Source organism: Elephantulus edwardii, unplaced genomic scaffold, assembly GCF_000299155.1.
Source record: "Elephantulus edwardii isolate Elephantulus edwardi_28Jun2011 unplaced genomic scaffold, EleEdw1.0 scaffold00031, whole genome shotgun sequence".
Taxonomy (NCBI): domain Eukaryota; kingdom Metazoa; phylum Chordata; class Mammalia; order Macroscelidea; family Macroscelididae; genus Elephantulus; species Elephantulus edwardii.
Genome location: NW_006399781.1, coordinates 6,773,799 through 6,801,768, shown reverse-complemented (window position 1 = coordinate 6,801,768; position 27,970 = coordinate 6,773,799). Strand labels below are relative to the sequence as shown.

Here is a 27,970-nt window from a genome sequence, read left to right as displayed (position 1 = left end):
TGTATCCTGAAACTTATCATAGTTGTAATAGTTCTGTTGTTGGTGTAACTTTTTAATGTCTGGGTTCTTTATTAACTGGACAATGTCTGGCTTGCTAAGATCTTCCCTGCCTACCCCAGAACTCAGTGAATGTTTGCATGGATGACCTGCTGTTCTTTGGAGGTTGGATAATCCTAGACGAGACTAGATGTGTTGGGGACCTTGAATACCCACAGAACTTCCCCAGACTCCTCAGCCTCAGACTCTGAGGCTAATGACTGAGTTGGCATCTTAACTAACTTCTTCACAATGCGAGGCATCTGTGGCAGTGAATCAGTCTCACAGTGACTTGATTGCTGATGTTTGTCTGTGGAAGGAAGGAGAATGTGGATTTCCTGCAGGACAGATCCAAAATGGCTACATAGTTCAGAAAAAAATACAAGTTACAATACCAAAGTTCCATTTCACATCCAGGTGCTAAAAGGGGGGTTCATTTGCTTACAGGTTTTCTTTGCTATGACAAATCTTTGATATGGGCAAGGAAACCATATCCACCTCTTATCAGACACACAAGATATTCATAGGCATAGGGAGGGGGGAAAACACTAAAAAAAATGCTACTTCAGTGTGTCTTGTTTCTTAACTAGGTAAGTGGATAGGAGACAGAAGACAAGATTCTCCCTAGTCTATACGCATGTGGAACCATCATGTCGTCTTGGTTTCTACTGTGGGTGAGCTCTAGTGGCCTTGTGGGTAAGGAGTTGTGCTGCCAACCTAAAGGCAGGCAGTTTGAATACACCAGCTTCTCCTTGGGAGAAAAATGGGAAGTCTCTTCTCATGGGATTTACTGCCTCTGAAAACCCACTAGAGGGTCAGCTATGAGTCAGTTCCGACTCAATGGCACACAACAGTTTTGACAGTGAGGCTACCTTATCAGGCGAGGAAACAGTGAAAGAGAGGGAGACCCTCAACCAGGTGGATTGACACAGGGACTTCAGCAATGGGCTCAGGTGTGAAGATGGCATAGGGCAGGGAAGGGTTCACCTGTGTTGTTCATAAGGGCATTTTGAGTCATAGTGGACTCGATGGTACCTAACAACAACAAATGACAAACTAAATGTGAACAATAAGGTATTTTCCCAGATGTAGGGGTAGGTGAAACTCAGAGAAATTAGCATGGAGCTAGTGGAGAAGTCCCTTCCGAAGGCTGCAGGTTGACTTTTGAAGTGGTGTTTGGACTTTTTTTTTATAATCGGCTTGTTACCCAAAGCAAACAGCTTTTTGTGCCAGGTTTAAACAGACCAAATGCTTTTCTCTCTAAAGCAGTGTTCACTTCTCAGGAGCCATTGGAAAAGGCCCGGTTGTGCGCACTGAGTGGGGACCAGCTTGTCCAGAGCCATCACTATGCAGTGGACACCATCAGGCCCAAGTGTGTGGAGCTCAGGCACCTCTGTGATGACTTCAGCAATGAAAACAAGAAAAAGCATGACGTCTTGAGGAGGTCTTTGGAGTTGCATCAACAGCTGGACAAGGTGAGCAGAACAGAACTGTGATGTCGTAAAATGTCTGTAAAATGATCTGAACCATACCTGCTCCTCTGCCCTGTGTGATTACTGAGGGGACAAAGTGATTGCAAATCCTTAGAAATGTCAATACTTGGTAGTGGGGATTACTGAAGGCAGAGAAGGCCCCAGCCATCCCCCCCAGAACTGGTAGATTATTTTCCATACTTAATGAGTATGCTTGACCAGTTTCTGTGAGAGTTTGTTTTGTTTTGTTTTTTTTCATTCTCTTCAGGAGCACAAGGAATTAAGTACTGTATTTGCAAAGTGTTTCCTTCATATAAAGAGTGCTGGTGGCATAAAGGTTATATAAAGGTCAGTGGTTCAAAGGTACCAGCTATTCTGCAAGAAAAAGCTGTGGCTGTCTGCTCCAATGATAGCACAGCCCCAGAAACTATGGGGGCAGTTCTGCTTTGCCCTGTGGGGTGGAATTAGCTCAGTGCAGTGGGTTGGTCTCTGGTAGCCTAGTGGTAAGGAATTGTGCTGCCAACTCAAAGGTTGGCGGTTTGAATCCACCAGCTGCTCCACTGGAGAAAGATGGGCTGTCTCTTCGTGTGATATTTATAATCTCTGAAAACCAACTGGATGAGTCAGTTCTGACTCTACAGTGCATAACAACATCAATAAGGCAACAAATTGTAAATCCTTTGGGAGAAACATAAGTAAGAATGACAGCTACCTCATTCGCTCACTGTATTCCAGTCAATTCTGCCTCATAGCAACCCCTTGTTGTTGTTGTTGTTAAGTGCTGTTGAGTTGCAGGCGACTCATAGCGACCCTATGAAGGAGAGTCCTAGACGCTTGGGTGCCTTTCATCCTCTTTCCAGGTTCATAGGGTTTCCAGAGGCAAGCTATTATGGAAGTGGATGCCACTCCTCCTTCCACACTTGTTTAATTGGGGAGCTCCACCCCACTCTCAGTCCACATTGGCTAGCCAACCATTCTTTAAAAGGAGAAGATTGCCCATGTTTTCCCTCGGAGCAGCTGGTAGATTCAAACCTCTAGGCCACCAGAACTCCTGTACCCTCTATTCTTTAGTAAGCACTGGGTCTGTTATTACAAGTAACGATTATGTCATTCATTTAACGCTCAGGGAGCCTAGATTGTACAGTTATTGTACTTGGCTGCTAATGGAAAGATCCAGTTCACCCAGAGTTGCTTGGAGGAAAAGCCTGCTGGTCAACCTCCCTAAGAATCAGGCACTGAAAGCCCTAGAGAGCACAGTTCTGCCCCAGCACACAGGGAGTCCTCAAGATCTGCAGTCAGCTGAATGGCAACTGTTGTGGGTTGTTTTGTGTGGGTTGGGTTGGTTTTTGGATTTGCTTTTTAAAATGTAACCCTCCTGCCAACCTTTGAGGAAGGCGTTGATAGCTCATTTTACAGAAAAGGAAACAGATTCTCAGAATTTAAGTCCATAGTGCTAAAAACTTAGTATGTGTCGCCAGAGGAGCTTGTTGTTGTTACGTATGGTCAAGCTAGAATCCTAGCTGACCCTCCAGCAGGTTTTCAGAGACTAAATCCTACAGGAGATTGTCTGTCTTTCTCCCATGGGGTGTCTGCTGGATCCACATGCTCCTTACCACTAGGCCACCAGAGGTCCCTAGACAAGCTGCTTAGGACCATAAATCCTCTGAGGAACCGCTCTCAAGATCATGATTCAGTGGGTCTGGGATGATGTCCAAGAATCAGAATGTTGGTTACGTGGCCAGATATGATAGTGCACAAACCATAGAGAAGCCCCCAGTCTAAGTGACCACCCATGATCACACAGGGGCCTCTCAGAGGAAGCCATGTTTGAAGTCAGGACTGGCAAATCCCTAACCCAGGTTTCTTGGGCTCATAGCACTGTCTTTGCAAGGAATGGTGTGGATGGAACCTGATGTCCTTGGGCTGTGATCTCTGGAACAAGTTCCTAATCTGCCAGAGCCAGATTTTTTGGAATCCTCTCCATCAGCTGCTCTCAGGCAGCCTGAGGCTAATAATGTGAATCATTGCACTCCTTCCCTACAGCTTTCTCTCTCCTGTGGGTAAGGCACCTTCTGTTACTCATCCCGCTGCCAGAGGGGTTATTATCAAAGAAATACAGCTGTTCCCAAAGCCAGTGGCCCAGGGAAAGGGAGGAGCCTGGGGCACACCCTGCCCTGTGTGCTGAGTAAAGCAGCTGTTTTCCTTACCTCTTTCCTGCTCCAGAGAGTAAAAGCCATGCGGAGTCCCTGGGTGCTATAAAAACGTTGAAGCTCAGCTGCTAATGAGAAAGATGGGGAGGCTGAGTGCATGTTAAGACCCCTGCAAAGAGTGGCCGGCAGTCTGCTGTGAGAGATCCACTGAGCTCTGCAGAGACAGCTCTGCTGTGTCACGTGTGGGGTCTCCATGAGTTGAGATGGAGTCAGTGGCAACTAATCTTCAGAGTGTGTGTGTGTGTGTGTGTGTGTGTGTGTGTGTGTGAGTGAGAGAGAGAGAGAGAACGCGCACACATCTCTCGGAATGCGCATAGTCATGCCTTTGCTGAGGGGCCCCTAGCATAACGCTTTCTGCAGGCTAAGCATGATGTTTAAAGCAAACGTGTCCACGGTGATTCTCAAAGCATGACACTGTATCATTTTAAAAATTTTAAAAGTGTAGGAAAGAGGTAGGAAAAAGTACTTAAGGGCACTTGTAACACCTCTCCCTCTCTTCCCACACTGATGCTCATTAATTTTGAAATGTATTGCTTTTGTTATTATTTTTAAAAATATTATTTATTACCTTTGTTATTATTAGAAGGAAAATGTTACATACTCAGTGTAAATCACTTGGGGGAATAATAAAGACAAAACTTTTAAGTGCCTGTTATCTTCCTTCTTAGGAATCATCATTTCAGAGTGCTCCCTTTTTGGTCTGTTCTCTCTGTACCATTTTTAGAAGAGCTTTTCAGACTCCATAGTAAATGGAAATGCACATGTATTTATTATACTGGAAAATTCCTATTATAAATATTCAGACAGCACAGAGGCACTTTTTTTAAAGTATCTTAGTGGAGTTGAAAGAGGAAAGAAAGCATGAATATGAGTCCTTTTAAAAAGGATTTATTACATTTCAACCTCTCTGAATTAATCTAGCAACCAGGAAAATGTAGGAACATTTGTTTCCTGAACGGGAAGCCTTTGCGTTCTTAACTAAGACAGACAGATGCCAATACATGCAGAAACCTGGAGACACAAAGATGAGAAATAATTTTTTTTTTCCCCCTCAAGAAGCGTTTCCGTGCCTCCAAAGGTGTAAGAGGGTCCACAAATACTTCTTTAGGAGAATTGTCTGATGTCTTATTAATCATGTTATGCTCATTGAGCCTATTACAATACAAGACAAGTCTTTGGTTACCTTTTTCTAAGGTTTAGACCAGCCTTAAGGAATGCTAACTCTTCTCCTGGGAGTTGAGTGATTATTGTTGGTTGAAACACCAAGTCTGTTTATGACATTCATGTTACTAACCAAAAGATTTCCCTAAGAAGTGGATAGAGAGAAAAATTGTCTTGGGGCCGTGCATCTGAGAGCTTCTTCACAGTGATTCCCTGCAGTGATGCCTGAGGGTCATGTACTGGGACCGTTTCCTGTGCTCCCAGGCAGGGTCTTTGGTGAGCTGGGCCCTCTGAGCACGGTGGTGGCTGGGCTGTTGTCAGACTAACTGCATGAGGCATTGTGTATCTTTCCAAAAGGTCAGCAAGTGGTGTGAAGCGGGAATCTATCTCCTGGCCTCCCAAGCTGTAGACAAGTGCCAGTCACGAGAAGGGGTTGACATTGCCTTGCACGACATTGAGACATTCCTGGACACAGCCAAGGAATACCAGTTGCCCAGCTCCAAGGAGTTTTACAACCAGTTTGAATTGATACTCACCTTTGACTTGAAGGTAATGGTTCTGGGTTATTTTTACCTTGTGGTTGGAACAAGGATAGGTGAGGAACTTTGCCACTAGATGAATGAATGACTAACAGGTAGGATTACTGAACAGGCTAACCTGTTCTTATACCGTTGGGTGACTTCTTAGATTCCTGGTCCATGCTTCCTTATAAGCTTACTCTTCGTAGTCTGGCTCAGGGGTCCCCGTTAGTCACTAACATTTACACCAAACACTTACATGCATCTCTGATGTATCATGCATTGTGCTGTGTGCTGAGAAGACAACAGTCATCAAGTATAGATGTGACCAAGCTCTCATGAAGTTGTGGTTTAGTAGGAGAGACTGGAATTAATAAAATTCCCAGACAAAGCTATCAAACAATATCATTATATCACATGCAAGCTAAATACTGCTGAATATCATTCAAAAATGGCTAGAACAGTACATAGATAGGAAACTGCCAGACATTCAAGCAGGGTTTAAAAGAGGCCATGGCTCCAGGGATATCATTGCTGATGTCAGCTGGATCCAGGCTGAAAGTAAGGAATACTAGAAGAATGTCTATTTGTGTTTTATTGGCTATGCAAAGACATTTGACTGAGTGGATCATAACAAGTTGTGGCTGACATTGAGAAGAATGGGAATTCTAGAGCACTTGACTTTATTCATGCAAAACCTATACCTGGACCAGGAAGCTGTTGTGTGAACAGAGCAGAGGAACACTGCATGGTTTAAAATTGAGAAGGAAATGTGTCAGGGAGAGTTGTATTCTCTCTCCATAGCTATTCAATCTGTATGCTGAGCAAATGATCCATGAAGCTGGACTCTGTGAAGAGGAATGTGGCATCAGGTCATCAATAATCTATGGTATGTAGATGACACAACATTGCTTGCTGAAAGTGAGGAGGACTTGAAGTACTTATTGTGGAAAATCAAGGAATGCAGCCTACAGTATGGATTGCATCTCAATGCCAAGAAAACAAAGAATTTTGCCACTGGATTGATAGGCAGCATCATGATGGTTGGAGAGGAGACTGAAACTGTTAATAACTTCATCTTGCTTGGATTCACAGTTAACACCCTTGGTACAAGCAGTCAACAAATAAGGAGATGCATTGCACTGGGAAAAATCTGCAGTTAGGAACCTCTCCAAATTATTGAGGAGTAATGATGTCAGTTTGAGGACTAAGGTGTGTCCGGTTGAGGCTATAGTCTTTCCGATCACTTGCTGTGCACTGGAGAGCTGGGCAATAAATAAGGATGACAGAAGAAAAATTGACACCTTTGAGCTGTGTTGGAGAATAGCACTGAACATTCCATGGACGGCCAAGAGAACAGACAGATATGTCTTGGAGAGGGTGCAGCTAGAGTGCTCTTTGGAGGCAAGAATGATGAATCTTCAGCTCACACACTTTGGGTATGTTGCTAGGAGGGGCTATTCCTTGGAGAGGGACATGATGTTAGGGAAGGTGGAGCGCTGGCAAAAGAGAGGAAGACCCTCAACCAGGTGGGTTGACACAGTGTCTGCTGCAATGGGCTCTTGTGTGTCAGGAATTTTGAGGTGGCACAGGATAGAACAGGGTTCCTATCTTTTGTTCATAGGGTGGCTGTGTGTCGTACTCAACAGCACCTCAAAGCAACAAAATTAAGTGTTCTGAATGAGAGGCTCAGGGTCCTCTTAAGCACGTGACAGAAGAACCTGATCTGGACTGGGTCAGGATCAAGCCATAGAGACAACAGAGAGCTAGCCAGGTGAAGAGGAGATTGAGGATTTCCAGATGAAAGGAACCTTGTGCGTGAAGGCCACAGAGCTCGAGGGAGCAAGGCAAAGTGAGGATCTGACATGTCAGCATTTCTGGAGTATGGGAGCAAGAGAAGAAAGTACAGGATGAGTTTAGTAAGAGGCAGAGGAGATGAGACTTTGTAGATCTCATTAAGGTCTTTATTCTAAGAGCATTGAGAAGCCACTGAAAGATTTAGGTGTGAAGATAACTTGGTTGGAGTTTTGTTTTGAAAGGAGTATGTTCCTGTGAAGCAAAAGAGTTGTGGCTCTTTCCTCCAAGATCCACATCACCTTGTGTGTGCCTCTTTTCCGTTACGGACCCTGTCTTAGCTTCCTAAGGCAGCTGTAATAAACTACCACAAAATGTTCTGGCAGGTTTAGATTTGCACCTGGGCAACTAGAGAAAGGTCACCTGAAGGAGCAGGGGCAGTTTGGGGAAAGTTGGGAGAAAGGGAAGTCTTGGTGTGTTTGGGCTGAGTATACAGACATTGACTCATACTTTGCTTTGTTGCTGCAGGCCAAAGCCCAGAAAGTCCTGCAGAAGCTGGGCGATGTGCAAGAAATATTTGACAAAAGGCAAGTGAGCCTGAAGAAGCTGGCCGCCAAACAGACTCGCCCAGTGCAGCCTGTGGCCCCCCATCCTGAGTCCTCTCCAAAATGGGCATCACCGAAAACCAGTCAGATCTCTGCTGTGGGTAAGTGATTTGGAGAAGGAAGTTGTGTGGCTTCCATGTTTTCATTAGTATCCACAAGGGTTGAGGTGATGTTTGTTGGAGATGCATAATGACCATTGTACTGATCAATCATATTTACAATAAACAACAGAGCAGAATGCATGCTGAGTGCTTGAAGTCAAAGAGAAGCTTGTGGTCTGATAGAGGAATAATAGAAACATTCAAATAACAACAGAGTAAAATAGACTCCATTAAGGAATTTTAAAAGACTCTGAAGATGCTGGTAGCAACTGAGTGATAGAGTCAATTCTTGGCAGAGTTTAAAAGTTTTAAGTCCTTATATGTATGCCATGTAGTCTTGACTATTAGAACTTCACTAGTAAGCCTTGAGATTAAGTAGGATAAATCTTCCAAATTTATCCTTTCTAAAGGATTATTTTGACTGGTTTAGACCTTTTTTCAATTCAATATAAGTTTAAGAATCTCCTTGTCAGTTTCTGCTAAAATTATGTTTAAAGATTAATTATGATGTAAACCAAACTTGGGAAGAGCAATACTGACTCTTCCAGTTCATAAACATTATATTTCCATCCTTTTTCGTTTCTCCTAGTAGTTCAGTAGTTTTAAGCACAGATGTCTTGGTCATTTTTCTGTGAACATATACACTCAACAGCTGCATATATACACACACACACACTCAGACACACATACACACATGGACACAGATACAAACACACCATGCCAACACCCCCCCCACACACACACACACCCCTGCCTTGGTCCCACTGTTGGAAACAAGATTTGGTTCTCTTTACTCCTCATCTTGGGCGCCTTTCCAAAGCTAACATCATTTTGGATTCTTACCTTGCTTGAAGACACATATATTGGTTACAAATTGATGTAACAGGAATGCTGTGTTGTTTTTCAGCTTTCCAAACATAGGGCTTCATAGTAGCTAATGACCCCTCTAAGGGTAGACAGGGACCTATGGTGGCCTAGAAGTAAGAAGCTGCACTGCAATCCCAAAGGTATGAAGTTTGTAGCCACAACTGCTCTGTGGGAGAGGAAATGTAATCTGCTCCAGTTTGATGTATGACTCTGAAGAGCCTCTAGAAGGTCAGCTGTGGGTCAGTTCTGACTCGATGGCACACAGCAAGGGCAGACTACTCTTCATTATGTCTGAATAGGCAGCATTGACTTTGGTCAGGCCACTAACTCGTTTTGCAAAGCAATCCTTCTGTATTGCAAAGCAACCATTGTGTGTTCTCAGCTCATGAACAGAAGTTTTAAACACATTTCTCTGATTCCTTAGCAACTGTGTCAGGGCCATAATAAATGATGATATTTCACATTAGTTGGAACTCAGACAGGAGTGCCTAGAGACTGGGACTAGATGTCTCATTAGCTATGTGCTTTGGGTACACTTAGCCTCTCTCAAGTCCATAGGGATGTGAGCAGTTGTTTTAATGCTGTGTGGCTATCATAATAGCAAAAATGTTTTGGGCACTTAAGAGCTAACTGCTATGTGTCTATTATCTCATTAAAACCTCATAGTGATCCTATTTTGTAGACTTTGTCATTATTCTTCGCTTCATAGATGAAGGGACTGAGGTTTAAAGACAACTCTGGCAATGTGTATCTTGTACCTGGAAGAACCAGGTTTGAATCCTGGCAGCATGCCTTCTCGTTAACTCTCTCATTGTACTTGTTAAAGGTGGGGGGCTGATTCTCAGTCATGGATCACCAACAATGTATGCATTTCCAGCATCCAGTTATTACGCTTGGAATGACTCAGTTGACAGAGATTTTCCAGAGTGAGAAACCCAAAGAATTGTCCATTGTTATATAGTAGCTTCTATAGTTACATGAGTGTGACAGCAAACAGTATAGTTAAGTGTAGATTTTGCTGTAAGTTCTCTATGGAAAACTCTCCAGGAATGGGCAGACAGTGGAGAAGACCACCGTTATTAAAACAAAACTAAACTACACAAAGTTTACATGTGGATAGCAAAATACTGTTGAAGATCATTCAAAAATGACTGGAACAGTACATAGATAAGGAATTGCCAGAAGTTCAAGCAGGATATAGAAGAGGCTGTGGCACCAGGGATATCATTCTGGATCCTGGCTGAAATTAAGGAGTACCAGAAGAATGTCAATTTGTGCTTTATTGATTATTCAAAGGCCTTTGATTCTGTGGATCGTAACATGTGGCTGACGTTGAGAAGAATGGGAATCCCAGAGTACTTGGTTGTGCTCAGGAGGAACCTATACCTGAAGTGGGAGGCTGTTGTGCAAATGGAGCAGAGAAGCTCTGCATGGTTTGAAACTGGGAAGGGCTGCGTCAGGGATGTATTCTGTCTCCATACCTGTTCAATCTGTATGCTGAGAAAATGATCCGAGAAGTTGGACTCTGAAGAGGAGTGTGACATCAGGATTGGAGGGAGACTCATCAATAACCTGCGTTATACAGATGGCACAACCTTGCTTGCTGAAAATGAGGACTTGAAGCACTTGTTACAGAAGATCAAGGAATGCAGCCTTGAGTATGGACTGTGTCTCAAGATTCTTACCATTGGACCAATAGGCCGTGTCATGATGCATGGAGAGGAGATTGAAACTGTCAAGAGCTTCATCTTGCTTGGATCAACATTTAACACCCTTGGTACTAGCAGTGAGGAGATAAGGAGACACATTGGACTGGGAAAATCTATAGTTAGGGACCTTTCCAAATTATTGAGGAGTGATGTCAGTTTGAGGACTAAGGTGCGTCTGATTGAGACCATGGTCTTTCTGGATCACTAGCTATGCATCCGAGACCTGGACAATGAATAAGGATAATAGATAAATAATTGGTGCCTTTGAGCTGTGGTGTTGGAGAAGAACATGGAACATTCCATGGACAGCCAAGGAAACAAATAGATATGTCTTATATAGGATGCAGCCAGAGTGCTCTTTGGAGGCAAGAATGATGAGGCTTTGCCTCACATACTTTGGACATATTGCTAGGAGGTGCTATTCCTTAGAGAGGGACATGATGTTGGGAAGGGTGGAGGGTTGGCGAAGGAGAGGAGGAAGATCCTCAACCAGGTGGACTGACATGGTAACTGCTGCAATGGGCTCTTGTGTGTCAGGAAGTGTGACCATGGCACAGTGTAGGACTAGTTTCAGATCTTTTGTTCATAGTGATGCTATGAGTAGTACTCGACTCGATGGCACCCAACAACAATAGAATTAATCTAGTATATTTATTGCGAGTGAAATTGGGACAGTATAAAATTAATGAATAGACACTGGCACGTTGGTGAAGAGAAGGACAATGTGGGACAAAATGATGATCAGACATTGTGGGTATAATAACTAACAAAATGGAACATAATAAAGCTAAGGAAAGGTTTGCAGACAAAATCAATGTTAGAGGGGTAATGGGAATGAAAAGGGAGGGAGAGAGGAGCAAAGATGAATAAATATATAGGTTAGGTGAAGGGAAAAGCAGTGTACAATGGGAGTTTGATGAGATATTTCAATGAATCATGTTAGCCAATTGTAATTAATGATCTAAAACAAAATTTTAGAAGCCCTCAGGAAACTGCTTTCAGTTGGTTTATTGAATCCAAGAGTTGTGAGGGCCATGCCTACCACGTAGAAGAATCAGAGTGGCATTTGACATCAGATGAATGGCATTTTCATCATAGGACCTAGATATGCTCATGTCCTATCTCAGTTTAATTGATTAATCACAGGGAGTTGTACACACAACTGGTGTGGTTTGGTGACAAGTATGAATTTAAAAAAAGTGCTCCTTCTTATTGACCTTCTAAGCCATCACTCCCAATGTAACCACCTGATGAAGCTGGCTTGGAAGGCCTTAACATCCATTCTTCCTGCCAGATACCCATGGAGCCTGCAGAAAGGAGATCAACTATCCCAAGTGTCTGACAGCATCTGTGAGAAAGAGAGAAAATGGGAGGAGAGAAGGGAGATAAAGTGACTAACAGAAGAAAGCAGAAGCGAGATAGACTGATTGCATCCTATCTTAACTGGTTCTCTCACAGAGTCAGTGAAATATAAATGTAGCTCCACCGATCCTTGAATCTGGTCATAAGATCACCCTTCTTCTCGTTAGGGCAGGTGTGGACACCTTTCCTGAGAATAGACTGAGAGTGTATGTGTGTGTATATGTTGTTCATTATCATTGAAGCTGAAACAGCTCACAACTGAACCCCTTCTGCGGGTTTTCAGAGGTAAATGGCATAGGAGGAGATTGCCCATTCTTCTCCTGCTAAGCAGCTGGTGGATTTGAACCATTTGCCTTTAGTTGGCAACACAGCCCTTTACTCAGTCGGCCACCAGGGCTCCCCTATATGTGTGTGTGTGTTGTTGTTGTTGTTGCATACTGTCGAGTCAGAACCAATCCACAGCCAACTCTCTAGCAGGTTTTCAGAGGCAGTATAATTGCAAGGGAGGAGATTACACGTCTTTCTCCCATGGAGCAGCTGGTGGATTTGAACCATGTGCCTTTGGGCTGACAGTGCACCTCCTTTACTACTAGACCTCCAGGAGCTCCATTATATGAATATAGTTAAAAGATTTTATAATACTGAGCCCTGGAGGCCTAGTGGCAAGAAGCTGTGCTGTAATCCCGAAGACGTGGGGTTCGAGGCCACCAGCTGCTCTGCTGGAGAAGGATGGTCAGTCTCCTTCTGTGCAATTAACTGCTTCTGAAAACCCGCCAGAGGGTCAGCTATGGGGATTTTATACTAAGACTTCCATATTTTTCAAATTTTCTATAATGGGAGCAAATAAGTTACCTTTATATTGGAAAAAACATATTAAATAAAATATAGTACCAATAATTGTGGTCTTTTTGAAATAAAATTTTATATTTATTATTATTTTAATGAAAATTTACGGAGAAGTTAGATTTTCATTCATTAATTGTTGCACATTTTACCCCTCCCTCCCTTCTCCTTGCCCAGTTCAGTTTTGTGATTTATTCATTGTTGCACAATTACCTACTTCCTCCCCCTCCCTTCAGTCCTCTTTGAAATGTTATACCTCTTATTCTGGGCTGTTGTCTTATGTGTAATGCCTAATCATATATTCCTTTTAAACAGTTCTTTCCTTCATCTGTTCCAATGCAATGGTCATTATCTATCTAATGTTATTCTATTCTCCTCCCAGTCCACCAAGTCAGACTTGCTTTATAAAAGTGGTGCTATGCAGTATTTGTCCATTTGTGACTGATATATTTCACTCAGCATGATGTGTTCCAGGGTCCCCCATGCTGTGTAATATTTTACGAGTTCATCGTTTTTCAGAGCTGCATAGTATTCCATTGTATGAATATACCATAATGTTTCTATCCACTTGTTTGTTGATGGCCACTTGGGTTGCTACCATGTCTTTGCTATTGCAAATAATGCGACAATAAATATGAGTGTGCATATATCTGTTTGGATGGAAGTTATGGTTTTGTTAGGTTATATTCCCAATATTGGAATTTCTAGGTCAAATGATATTTCTATTTCCAGCTTTATGAGAAAGCACCAAACTGCCTTCCATAGTGGTCTTATAAGAGCAAATTAAGAGCAATATATTATATCATACAAATAATAAATGCTAAAGTAGCAGGGCATAAAATAGTTCATAAAATTTGGAACCGTCAAGGAAGACTTCATGAAGCACATAGCATTCTAGCTAGACCTTAAACAAAGAAGAGTGATGGCAACTTGATCGTTACCATATTAAATTTACTGTGAGTTTAATGGGTGTGACTTTGATATTTCCAACTCCTCTGGAAGTCTCTGGATTTGAGAAATTTCTTTCTCTTTTGTACTTCTTGTAGCCTCTTCTTTACCCACCATTCAGTATATCAGTGCAGCAACTGGTTACAGCTTGTCAGTCGACCTGCCTCAATACAGTCTGTGTCAGGCTAAGTGCTCTGAGTTATTTGTGAGTTAAATAAACCAATTTCTGACTTTATTCCTTTAGCTTCTCCTCAGAAAATACCAGAGGATTCTCCTACAGAGATAGATTTGAACCTCTTGGGTAAGGAAGGTGACGAGACTACCTTTGAAATCAAGGTAAGATCACTTTTCTTTCACTGACAGAGATTTTTTTTTATATGAGAGAAGATTGTAGCCATAATTGTCAACAAATAAAAAAGCTTTGTTTTCACCATCATCGCCTCTCGAGTTATGCCCACAAAGGCACGTAGCACAGACTAGTGCTCCCAACAGCTGAGAGCTGTGTGGGATTTTTGTTTTCTTTACTTCTTTTATTTATTTATTTATTTATTTTCTTTTCAATTGCAACTTGATATCAAACCAGCCTGTTGGGTCATATACGTCACTATTGTTAGATACCGATTTGTTAAGGGAGAGGTCACTTTATTATTTCCAGTGATCTGACCTCATCTTTCAAATTACTAATATAGTATGTGATTCATGTGTAAAAAGACAATGGCAAGATTGCATCACGCTAAAGATTGCTTCAAGCTACACACATACTTTTTCTCCCTCTCTCTCTTTCTCTCTCTCTCTCTCACACGCACACACACACACATACACACACGTATGATCAAATAAGCTCTATGATATTATGCCAAAGTCAGTTTCCTGCATTTGCTTTTGTCTAAGGTGTTACCACTGGGGAAACCTATAGGAAGAGTGCAAGGGACTTTCCTAAGCATTTCTTTGTGATGAGCCTCTAATTCTTTTGAAATTATAGTGGTGTGGCAGGTGGGGAAGAACAGGAATTTCTGCATGAAGAAGGCCTGAGTGACATACTTTGGATGTGTTGCAAGGTGAAACCAGTCATGTTTGGGAGGGTGGAGGGACAGCTCAAGAGAGGAAGACCCTTGATGAAATGGATTGATTCAGTGACTGGGGTAATGGGCGTGTCAGAGACAATAAGATTGGCACAGGGCAGGGCAGGGTTTAGGGCTGTTGTACATGGGGTCGCCAAGAGCCGCAGGCGACCTGACAGCACATAACAACAACTTCTCTTAAGCCTCAGTTTCCCATCTGTAAACATGAGAATGACAACAACTGCCATTTTTAGCCATTTATAGAGCATGAGATGAGACAGCATATATGAGAATCCTTTGGATATTGCCAAGCCCTGTGTAGTTGGAAAGAAGTCCTGGTGGTGTGATACCTTACCTATCAGACTATTAACTGAAAATTAGCATCTCAAATCCAGTGTCTGCTCCTGGAGAGAAAGAGAAGGCAGCCTCCTCATGTAAACATTACAGCCTTGGAGACATGATGAATGGATAACATGAGTCACAGTGGACTTGACAGCAGTTATTTCCACAAGTACTTGCTGTTGAGTGAGAATGGACTCATAGCTGATCCTCCACTATGTTGACACAGGGGAGGAAATAGCCCATCTCTGCCTTCAGGAAAGTCTGGTGGATTCGAGCCTCATGGCTTTGGGTGGCAGTGTTGTACCTTTACCCAGTAAGGTACAACAGCTCTCTTGTAAAGTAGAATTCTATTTAAAAGCCTAAGTAAAAGAAATTGTAAATACATGTTGTTCCATGGAAATTACAAAGTTGTCCCCTTCTTCTTGCCTCACTACAAATGGGAAGTCTTGCTGACTGAATGGTTCTAATGTAGAGGTCAGAGATGATGAGCAGTGGACACTAATCTGCCATTAGTCCCTAACATGTCCATAGAAGGGAACCCACAGAAAGCTCACCGACCACTAAGGAGTTTGGCTAAAAACAAACTTTTGGCTTTTCTTCTTGGAGGCAGAAACCTTGTGGGGAGCTAGGGTTCTCAACGTATTTTTCTTAGAGAAGCTTCATTCTTCTGTCAAGTGTAGCTACTGTTCTGTGTTCTGGGTGGAGAAAGACAAACATTGCTGTGTCTGAATCCTTTCTGATTGCAAGCATTCTACCAAATGTATTTTAGTTTGCAAATTAATATAGTCTTTATCAGCCATTTAAAGAAGTATATAGCAAATTTTTGAAACATGTAAACATAATGAAACCTTGCTTGACTTGACTTCCGTGATGTCTGTTATCTTATTCTTGGGTCTTTAGAGAAGAAGCTAAGCTTGTTTTTGCATTGAGGATGGCACAGGATAGGGCAAGGTCCAAATGCATTATTCATAGGGTCTGTATTTGCTATGTGAGAGAGGGCTGGCCAGTCACCTACTCGTGTGAAATATACTGCCTCTGAAAACCTACTGGAGGGTCGGCTATGAATTGGTTCTGACTTGATAGCACACAACAACATATAAGCCATAATAAATTAAGGCTAACAAGGAGAAGAATGGGAATCCCAGTACTCTTAACTGTGCTCATAGAAAACCTCTACCTAGACTAAGAAGCTGTTGTGTGAACAGAGCAAGGGAACACTACATGGTTTAAAATTAAGAAAAGTGTGCATCAGAGTAGTATCCTTTCTCCATACCTATTCAATCTGTATGCTGAGCAAAGTACTTGAAAAGCTGAACTCTATTAAATAGAATTTAGCATCAGTTTTGGAGGAAGACTCATATATAACCTTCATTATGCAGATGACACAACCTTGCTTGCTGAAAGTGAGAAGGACTTGAAGCACTTACTGCAGAAGTTCAAAGACTACAATCTCCAATATGGATTACTTCTCTGTATCAAGAAAACAGAAATCCTCACCACTGGACTAATAGGCAGCATCATGACAGATAAAGAAAAGATTGAAACTGTCAACAACGTCATCTCATGTAACTCAGATCCACAATTAGTACATTTGGTACCAGCAGTCAGGAGATCAGGAGATGGATTGCGCTGGGAAAGTCTGTACACAGGGAGCTCTCCAAATTATTGAGGAGCACTGATGTCAGTTTGAGGACTAAGGTACATCTGATTCAGGCCACAGTCTTTAATCATTTGCCATGCTCCAGAGAGCTGGAAATGAATAAGGATGATTGAAGAAGACTTGATACCTTTGAGTTGTTTTGTTGAAGAGTGCTGAATATCCCATGGACTTCCAAAAGAACAAACAGATGTATCTTGGACAAAGTAGAGTCAGAATACTGTTTGGAGGCAAAGATGATAATTTGTCTCACATATTTTGGTATATTGCTGGGAAAGGTTACTCTGGGACATCATGCTTGGGAAAGCTGAGGGAGGGAGAAAGAGAAAGACCCTCGACCAGATGGATTGACACAGTGACTGCAGCAGTGAGCTCAAGTATATCAGAGATTGATATCAGGATAGGGCAGGGTTCAGATCTGTTGTTTATAGAATCATTATGAATTGTACTAAACTCAAGGGGACCTAACAACAACATAGGAGCCATAGTCAACTCAGTGGCCCCTGACAACAACAAAAACAATATATAGCCTCGCCATCAAGTCAGAACTGACTCAGAGTTGACATTTCATTGAGTTCCTGATGCTGTAAATCAATGGGAGGAGATTACTCATCTCCCTGCCATGAAGCCAAAGGTGGACTTTAATCCCCAGAGAGGTGCGGCAGTTTGGTTAGCAGTGCAATTCCCTGCAACCTGCACCATGAGGTCTGTGCATCAAAGCTCAGGAAGGAGTTCTCTCTCTCTCTGTTTTATTTTATATTGGGTTATTTACAAAGTTCGAATACATTGTTTTTCCCACTAGATCTTTCCCATTTCCTTCACCACCCCCACCCATCAAATTTTGCCACCCCATGATTAATACCCGCCACACACACACACTCCCACCCATCAAATTTTGTGACCCCAGTACTAGTTCCCCATCCGCACATCCTCTTCTATTGATCCCTCTGTTTCCACCCTCCCCCCCTTGGATCCTCATAACTAATTCTATGATAATGGCATTATACAGTATTTGTCCTTATGGGTTAGTCAGTCAGCATCATCCTCTCCAGTCCCTCCCATGATAGTATCTCTCTCTCTTAACCCTCACAGCTGGTGAGGTTATCAAGTTCAAAGTCATCAGGGCATAGATTGTATTGGGTCCCCTGCAAGTGTGTAAATGATGATATAATGTGGAAGCTGTGTAATGGTCCCCCATGATCTGATAAGCAAACAATTGTAAAAAGATAAAGATAGGCCACAACACTCTTTCCCATCCTAGTACTGATTTGCTACAGGGAGAGTTCCCTAGGGTTGTTTTCCGGATGTGAAAGAAAAGTTGAGGGGTAGAGCAGAGGGGAAGGAGGCTTAGTACAAACAACAAAGAATCTCCAGGAATAGAGTGCATCCTTTGGACCTGGGTCCCTGTGCTGAGAAGCTCCTGGACACCAGGGAAGGCCAAGAATTGATGGTCTCCACGGAATGCTGGGCCTTCAGTTGCTAGTAGACACAAAGATCTTTCTCCTTCCCCTAGTGTAAACACCCCTGAATTTGGACTTCTTTAGATAACTAAAACAGAATTTGGTATGTAAAGAATGGAGTGTTGCCCTAAGATATCAAAAATATCGAAGCGATTTGGGAAATGAGTTGTTGTTGTTATGTGCCGTCAAGTCGCCTGCAACTCGTAGTGGCCCCATGTACAACAGCCCTAAACCCTGCTCTCTATTCTGTGCCAATCTTACTGTCTTTGTCTGATACACTTACCCCAAAATGAAAAGACTAATTACATTAGGATAATGAGTAGAGGCTAGAATAGTTTTAGAGAGCCTGATATTAAAAGGTTAAAGAGCCGTAGTAGTGTTGTTATGTGCCCTCAAGTTGCCTGTGACTGATAATGACACCATATACAACAGCTCTGAACCCTGCTCTATCCTGAGCCAACTTTATTGTCTCTGACACACCTACCCCCATTACCCAAGCAATCTCATATAGAATCTTCCTCTCTTGTGCTATCAGCCTTCCAAACATATTACCCTCTCCAAGGACAGATCGATCCCTACTTATGACATGCCCAAAGTATATCAGATGAAGCTTCAGAATCCTTGCCTCCAAGGAGCAGCCTGGTCTCACCCTCTCTAGGACGAACCTGTTTGTTCTCCTAGCAGTCCATGGCATTTTGAATACTCTTCCTCAGCACCATAGCTCAAAAGCATCAATTCTCCTTCTATCATCATTAGTCATTGTCCTGCTTTCTGATGCTTAGAATGTAATTGCAAAGACCATGGCCTGGATGAGGCACACCATAGTATCCAGACTGGCATCGATGCTCTTCAGTACTCTGGAGATGTCCCTGACAGCAGACTTTCCCAATGCAATTCATCTTTTAATTTCCTGGCAGCTGGTGCCAAGAGCGTTGATTGTGGAACCAAGCAAGCTAAAGCTGTGAACAATTTCATTCTCTTCACCATCTATCATGATGTTGCCAGTCGGCCCAGTGGTGAGAATCTTTGTTTTCTTGATGTTGAGCTATCCATATAAAGACTACAGTCCTTGACCTTGGGCAGCAAAACACTTCAGGTCCTCCTCAGTTTCAGCAAGCAGGGCTCTGTCATCTTCTTGATGAGTCTTCTTGATGTCACATTCTTCCTCATCAAGCCCAGCCTCCCAGATGGTCTGCTCCACATATAGATTGAAAAGGCATGGAGATAGGACACATCCCTGGCATACACCCTTCCCGATTTTAAATCATGCAGTGTTTCCTTGCTCTGTTCTAACTACTATCTCCTGGTCCAAGTATAGGTTTCACGGAAGCACAATCAAGTGTTCTGGGATTCCCATTCTTCTCAGAGTTAGCCCCAGTTTGTTGCATATTGGTCTGCTAATCAAAACATCAACAGCTCTAATTCACCAGCTGCTCTAAGAAAGAAATCTGGGCAACCTCCTCTACAGATTATGTATTTGGTAACCTTGTAAATAAAGCATTCCCATGAGTTGGAATCAATTTAATGCAGTGGGTTGGATTTGGCTTAATAATAAAATCCCCAGTGACTCTGAAGAGACAATTGGTGGAACTATAGACATCAAAGGCAATTCCATTGTTTGTTGGTTCAGCAATAAGTGAGGAAACTGTTAACATTAGAGATGGGACAGAAGAGTAGTCGAAGCAGAGAAACAGCAGCAGCAGAATGAGGCAACTTGCACAGAGATGGAGGCCAACACGAGACAGCATGGGAGCTGCCATGGAGCAAGAGAGCAGAGTACCAGCCTGGCCTCTTCTAGAAACCAAGGAAGTGGGGATAAAACTGAATGAGACAAGGTGGATGGGAAGCAGAGCTGTCTTAGTCACCAATGGTAAGACCATAGCTTTCTGGGGCTTCTAAGGGTGGAGCCACAGTTTTCTTCATTTCAAAGCATCGTATCATCACCAACTTGGTTCTGGAATGTTGTGCTGCTGCTGCTGCTACTGCTGCAATGTGATCACTGCTGTAAGGCGAGAAGCTGGGACTGCCATACCCAAGGGGGCAGGAAAACCAGGCCTACAGGGTGGGAACCACAGATCAGTTAGGCTGTGGAATGGGGCTGCCCACAGCTGAGGGAGCAGAGATACCATCTTAGTGAACCTGGAAGGTGGAGATGAAGCCCTGGACTGAGAGCCAAAGAGCTCGACCACCATCCAGAATCTGAAGGGCAGGGCCACTACCTGCGTGATATCAGAGAATAGAGGCTTTGTTTCAAGCTTCAAGAGCTCATAAAAATTATTCTGTTGGGTATTGACCTGTGTGGCGTCTCTCAGCCCTTCTTTCCTTCCTGTGTGCCTCATTTGTAAAGGAAATGTCAGCTTTGTGCCTGCTCTGTTGTATTTTGGAATCAGATAGCTTGCATTCTAGATTCACAGATGAAGAAAATTTGTCTCCAAGTGGACTTAGAGTGGACTTTTGGGATGCTGTGATGGGATGATGAGTCTTTCTCCAATCCTGAGGCCACACTCTTCTTCATAGAGGCCAGCCTCTTCAATGACTTGCTCAGGTTGAACAGGTATGGAGAGAGCACACAGCTTTGATGCACACCTTTTCTGATTTTAAACCTTGTAGTGTTTCCTTGCTCTGTTCAAACAGCAGCCTCTTAATCTAGGTATAGGTTCACATGAGCTCCATTAAGTGTTCTGGGATCCCCATTCTCAGTGTGAGCCATAGTTTCTTAGGATCCACACAGTCAAATGCCAAGCTAGATTAACATTCTTCTGGTATTCTCTGCTTTCAGCCAGGGTCCTTCTGACATCAGCAGTGATATCCCTGGTGCACAGTTCTCTGTCAATGTACTGTTCTAGCCTGTTGTAGATGATCTTTCACAATATTTTGCTTGGAAACAATATTAACAACCTGTGTTATGCTGACAGCACCCTTGCTTGCTGAAAGCAAGGAGGAATTGAAGTGCTTGCTGCAGAATCAAAGACTTTTGTTGTGTGCTGAGAGTTAGAACTGATCCATAGCTGGTCCTCCAGCAGGTTTTCAGAAATAGTTAATCACATGGGAAGAGACTGCCCATCTTTCTCCTGAAGAGCAGCTAGTGGCCTTGAACCATGTGCCTTTGGGATTACATTGCAGCTCCTTGACACTAGGCCACCAATATGGATTACATTTCAATATCAAGGAAACAAAAATTCTCATCACTGGACTGATAGGCAACCTCATGATAGATGGAGAAAAAATGGAAAATGTCAGTGACTTCATCTTATTTGCATCCATAATCAACACACTTGATACAGGCAGGCATTGGAAAAGTCTGCAGTCACACACCTCCAAATTTCTAAAGAGTGATGATTTCAGTTCTCAAGCAGCCTGATTCAGGCTGTGGTCTTTTCTATCAATTGCTGGGCATGTGAGAGCTGGACAGTGAAGAAGGATGACAGAAGACAAACTGGTAACTTTGAGCTCTGATATTCAAGAAGAATACTGGATCTCTTATGGGCTGCCGAAAGAACAAACAGGTATGTCTTTGAGAAGGTACAGCCAGAGTGCTTCTTGGAGGCAAAGCTTCATCTCAGGTACTTTTTGGGCCTGTTAGGACAGGCTGTTCCTTGGAGAGAGACATCATGCTTGGAAAGGTGGAGAGAAGTTGAAGAGAAGACCTTCAACCAGATGAACTGACACAAAGACAGCTGCAGTGGGCATGAGTATGTCAGAAATGGTGGGGATGGCACAGGACTGGGCAGGGCTCAGCTCTTGTTCATACTTTCTCTGAGTAGTCATACTTGACTTGATGGCACCCAACAACAATGATGGAATGAAAGTATTTTGTACGTGGTAAGAACATGAATTTGGGGAATGGGTCAAAGTCTGGAATATCATAGATTGAATGTGTGGATCCAAAATATGTTATATGTACTGATATAATGTTGCAGTTAATGTAATGGCCCCGTATAAGCTAATCAACCAAGATGGTAAGACCTCTCCAAAGTATTCAAGAGCAACAATGTCAGTCTAGAGACTAAGGTGCACCTGATACAGGCCATGGTTTGCATCACTTGCTATGTATCAGAGAGCTGGACAATGACTAGGAATGATAAAAGGAGAATTGATGCCTCTGAGCTGTGGTGCTGGAGAACAGTACTGAATATACCATTCACTGCTAAGAGGACGAAGAAGTTTGTCCTGGAGAGGGTTAAACCAGGCTATTCCTTGGAGGCAAGGATTCTGAAGCTTTGTCTGGCATACTTTGGACATGTTGCAAGGCGGGATCAGTCTTTGGCGAAGAACCTTATGCTTGGGAGAGTGGAGGGACAGCGCAGGAGAGGAGGACCCTCTATGAGGTTGATTGATTCAGTGACTGGGGTAATGGGGGTAAGTGTGTTAGAGACAATAAGATTGGCACAGGATAGAGCAAGGTTTGGGGCTGTTGTACATGGGGTTGCTATGAGTCGCAGGCAAGTCGACAGCACATAACAACAATGAGTAAAGGTGGATGGTAGCACCCTTTAATCTCATCACAAGCCTGTTGTAAGGGGAGTTTCTGGGGAAATGTCCTGTAACACTTTCATCTCATGAAAGATAATAAGATAGAAGGACCACATGACCATCAAGAAGTGATTGCCAGGAGTGGAGTACATCCCTTGAATCCAGGTCCCTGCTTTGGGAAGCTCATTGACACAGGAGAAAGCCAAGACATTCGAAGACTTCCAACGACTGCTAACAATACCTAAGGAAACACAGATCTTCCTCCAGAATAAAAAAGGAGAGAAAGCCATCACAGTAATGGAACCTTCTTATTCTGTAAGAGAATAAACTTGTGTTTGTTAAGGCCAACCACTTGTATTTCAGCTACCAAAACATTAGATTACTAACACATCTGTAGAATTGTTGTTGTTTTGTGCCACTGAGTTATAACCCACTCAGAGCTGATCCTTCAGGGGATTTTTCAGACGCTATAAATTGCATGGGAGGAGATTGGTCCTCTTTCTCTTGTGGAACAGCTGGTGGATTTGAACCATGTGCCTTTGAGTGCAATGTAGTTCCTTCCCACTAGGCCACCAGAGAGCCCATGGAATCACTAAATGATATAAAAATGATTTAAATGGGATTTATATTGAAAGTCAACCCAGCTTTTCTGTTCCATGAGCTTCTGAGAGAGTGTTCTTTCAGAAGTAAGAGCCTGGTTAAGGGCTCTGGGGCCTAGATTCTGTCCTTAAAGTCACAGACGTCTGTCACTTACAATGTGATTTAATCTCACTTAATTTATCCAGCATTAAACGACATATTTATGACCTGCATGCTTTAGGAATTTTAAGTATGTGGCAGTTCTTATATAAATGAATTAAGAAGAAAATTATTTATTTCAAAATGTAAATAAGAAATCCAATCCTGTTGGTGTGGAGGAAAAGTAGTCCATATATAATGTTCACTACTGAGTCAGAACCAACTTATAGTTGACCCTTTAGCAATTTTTTAAGAGACAGTAAATTGCACAGGAGGAGACTGCCCATCTTTTTCTCACAGACAGCTACAGCTAGTCGATTTGAACTGTATGCCTTTGGCTTGACAACACAATTCCTTACCACTGGGCCACCAAAGCTTTCCAGAGCTGTGTTTTAGAAGTAGATCACCATAATTTTTTCTCCAGCAGTGTGACTGGTGGATTTGAACGTCCAGCCTTTTGGTTAACAGTGAGAGCTTTTTAACCACTGTGCTAACAGGGTCCCAAGGTATTTCTTGCTACTTATTGCTGTGACTCCCATTTTGTATAATTGTTCAAAAGAAGCAATGCAGGAGAAGGTGAGAGTAGGTTAGAAAGTGTTGAGCAGATCCTAGAAACTCTATCAGACTTTGGTTTCTTCTTTCTGCTATACTGTTTATTTAATAAAGACTCAAAGTACATATTATAAAAATATTATTAGTTCTTCTCTGTGTTTGGCACAGCACCAACAGTAAAGGTACTGTTAAAACAAACACAAACAATCCCTAACACGCACTGAGCCTGGAGGACAGAGTCGACGTGCCCCCTGGGAAGTGCCCCAAGGTTGTATCTTGAAGGAAGCCAACTGCTTCATTCTTCTCCTGAGGACAGGCTGATGGATTCAGACTACCAGCCTTACGGTTCACCACTGAGCCCTGTTAACCACTGTCCCATCAGGGCACAGCTGCATGTTAAGTCATCCTTCTGTCATTTAGTTGTTTTTTCCTCTGTGCTCTTTTTGTGTACTTAAAGACCGGTTTTCCCCACAACTCTATATGAGTTACTAGTCAATGTGGAGGAAGGGGAAGGATAGAGGCTCCCAAAGGAGAATGGACTTCTGCTTTTAAAGACGAAGCCTGTCAGAGGAAATGGGTGTGGTTTTATAAAACCAGGAAAGGTGTGAGTAAGAAGGAAATAGATTTATGTCCTAAATCACAGTATCCCAGACTTAGAAATCCAGTTAAGGCTAATAAATGCTATTCTGTTTTCACATAATCCTTTATTATACTTGAGGAAGTCAGTTTTCCAAAATATAAGAAAACCAGTAAGAGAGAATAGTTTTAGAAAAAATAAAATTTTTTCCCCCTATCTCTATCACCCATGAGCTATATATGAAAAGAGGACAGGAGATTGGCTACAGTCAAGAAGAGATAACCACTTTTGTTTTGAGACCATTGTCACAGATGAAAGGTGGTTAAAGTACTTGGCTGCTAACTGAAAGGTCTATGGTTCAAACCCACAAATGCATTCAGGGAGAAAAATATGGCACTCTGCTTCTGTACACATGTACAGCCCTGGAAATCCTTCGGGCTCCACAGAGTCAGGATGAATTGAAATCAACTCCACTTTGTTGGCAGGGTCAGAGATGAAAGACAAGAATTAACAGACCATTGTCAGATTCAGAAAGGCAACCCTGATCTTCCTCTGGTTACAGAATTGAAAAATGAAATGAAACTACCAAACTGGCAACCAGAACCATTCCTAATTATTATTATTATAATAATTACAAAAAGACTTCTCCAAATTGCTAAAGAGCAATGATGTCAGTTTAAAGACTAAGGTGTGCTGGATCCAAGCTATTTTTCAGGGTTGTTAAGGTTTTTTTGGGTTGGTTTTTTTTCAATTGCTTCATGTGCATCTGAAAGTCAGACAATGGATGAAGATGACAGAAATGACAGGACAAAAATAGATGCCTTTGAATTGTGGTGTTGGCAAAAAGTACCAACTATCTCATGATCTGCACAAGAATGAAAGAGAAACCTTAGAGGCAAAGATGGTGAAACTTTGTCTCTCATATTTTGGGCATTTTGTCAGAGGGGCCAGTCCTTGAAAATAGACATGATGCTAGAGAAGTTGGAGAGTCAGCAAGAGAGAGGAAGCCCTTCAACAAGAGGGATTGACAGAGTGCCTGTAACAATGGGCTGAGCATATCAGAGCAGGTGAGGACGGCACAGGACAGGGCAAGGTTAAGATCCGTTTTCAGAGCTGTTACGAGTTCTAGTCAACTCGACGGCATCTCACAACAACTACATGGAAACGAAATCATTATTTTCTCATCATCAGAAAAATAATTTTCCTCTGGCAGGATGGTCCTTGCTGCTCCAGTTCTCGAGAACTTGGCAAGCCGAGCTTGGCAAGGCAGCGGGCGCGGGCCACCACGCAGCATGTGCTTGGCTCGCTGACCTTGTTTGAGAAAGCCATCATGGAGGAGATCAGCTGTGGTTGTTGGCAGAAGCACTTTGTCTATTTCCCCTGGCTCACGTCACCAGCTGGGAGTGTGACTCAAAGGAACTGCTTTTCCTGGTTGCTTACACACGGCCTCTTCAGAAGCTGGCGAGAAGCCAGAGTCTGATGAGAAGTCCTTCTTGCTGACTGTGCACGAAGGGAAGTACTATTGCTTGTGAACAGTCTGCCAGGGAGCAGTCTTCTGGGCATCTAATAAAGTCATTTAAAGTAGCAGAAGCCTTTTCAGTAAGCAGTAGTGAGTGAGCAGACTCCCTAATAAGAATAGCAACAGCTGGCAGGGGGAGGTAAGAAGGGGCTGCCATGCTGTGCGCACCAGATCTCATTTCAGCAGCTCAAGGCAGGGCCAGCACAATCAGGTTTCCCTGTTAAATTTGTGCACCTGTTGAGACTCTGACATGTTAGGAGAATTTCCCCAAAGGTCACCTTAGGAAATAGTAGAGCTGAGGTTTGAAACTGGTTATGTAACTTGTTTACTTCCCTATCGAACTTAATTAATTAATGTATCTAAATAGCTGCTTACTGACTGTCTAAATTTCTTCTTCTGCACAATTAGGGACCAATAGCAGAAACCTAACAGGGCTATTGATATGATGACAAACACATGGAAATGCACACAGTATAATGCCTGCCACAAAATAGGTTCTTAGTGAATTTAATCCTATGATGTTAGACAAAATGTCTTGTGTAAAAGTTGAAAAGATGCTGAACAAAAGGTCCGATGTAGGCCTTAAATTGCATACTGATTTGCCAGTTACAGGAAGCTCTGGTGCCTAGGCTGTTGAGGTTGTGCTGCAAACCCACGCAGGTGGGGCACGCTTCCCTGGCAGTTTGAATCAACCAGCGACTCCGAGGACGAAAGATGAGCAGTCTTCTCCAGTGTAATTTACAGCTTCAGAAACCTACTGGATAATCAGCTGTGAGCTGGTTCTGACTCAACAACGAGTTTCAGTTTGATTTTTGAGATGTGTGGTGGTGGTGTTGTTAACCATTTGCTAAAAACTTTATTCTGCTCTTTGAGCTGTGTTGTTGTAGAAGTTGTAGAGTATCCCATGGACTGCCCAAAGAACCAACAGATAAGTCTCAGAGAAAGTGCAGCCAGAGTTCTCCTTGGAGACAAAGATGACAAAGCTTCGTATCACATGCTTTGAGCATGTTGCCGGAAGAGGCTGTTCCTTGTTGGGAAGATTGAAGGTCCACAAAAGCGAGGACGAAGTTTGATGAGATGAGTTGACATAGTGACTGCAGAAATATATATAATAATGTATATGAGTAGAATTGTACTCCAGCACTTCAATTGGCAGTCGAGCAAATTAATGCATGTTATAGTTGTTAGGTGCTATCAAGTTAACTACTCATTGTGACCCAGTGAACAACAGATCTGAATCTTGCCCTTCCCTGCACGATCCACATGATCTCCTGTGTGCTCAAGCCCATTGCTACAGTCTCTGTGTCAATCCATCCTAAGGCTCTTTCTCTGACCATCCACCTTCCCAGCATGATGTCTTTTTCCAAGGACTAGTCCCTTCTGACAACCTGCTCATAGTATGTGAAACTAAGTTCCACCTTCCTCGTAATGTGGGATATGTACCCTTTTACCAAATGGTAACAGATCAAGGTAAATGTCTTTCTTTGTTCTCCCACCCTCTTGAATTCCGAAAGCTTTCTTTCTGCCCTGCGAGCCTCCACAAGAGTACTTTGAGAATTCTAAGCACACTCCAGTGGTTATCTTCTACAGTGTTTGAAGTCTCATCAGTGTTAGAACTAATAAAACTGGAAAATTCTACCAAAACCCTCAGGCAGCCTCCAAACAAGCTCACTGAAGAGTTTCTAGAACAAAGGTTCTCAGTGTTCCCTGTGCACAGCTGTTCTTGTTAGCTGCCTCGAGTTAACTCCCACTCATAGTGCTCACCTGCGTACAATGGAGTGAAACGCTGTCCAGTCCGGCACCATCCGCACAACTTTGCTGTGTGTCCGCCCACTGTTACAGTCACTGTGTCAGTCTACCTCACTGAGGGTCTTCCTCTTTTTCATGGATCTTCAACTTTTCTAAGCATGATGTCTTTTTCCAAGGTCTGGCCCATCTTAATGATGCGCCCAAAGTATGTGGGAC

The 27,970-nt window shown here is 42.8% G+C and overlaps 1 protein-coding gene across 1 annotated transcript in view; it reads left to right on the top strand.

Moving 5' to 3' along the window:
• MCF2L2 (MCF.2 cell line derived transforming sequence-like 2) overlaps positions 1–14,566 on the top strand; it is a 174,721-nt gene extending 160,155 nt beyond the window's left edge. Inside the window, exons 11-15 of the mRNA XM_006884157.1 lie at positions 1,320–1,511; positions 5,237–5,428; positions 7,720–7,897; positions 13,871–13,962; positions 14,543–14,566. Coding sequence (XP_006884219.1) covers positions 1,320–1,511; positions 5,237–5,428; positions 7,720–7,897; positions 13,871–13,962; positions 14,543–14,566 — 678 coding nt within the window. The remainder of the gene's footprint in view (positions 1–1,319; positions 1,512–5,236; positions 5,429–7,719; positions 7,898–13,870; positions 13,963–14,542) is intronic.
• Positions 14,567–27,970: the final 13,404 nt, after the last annotated feature.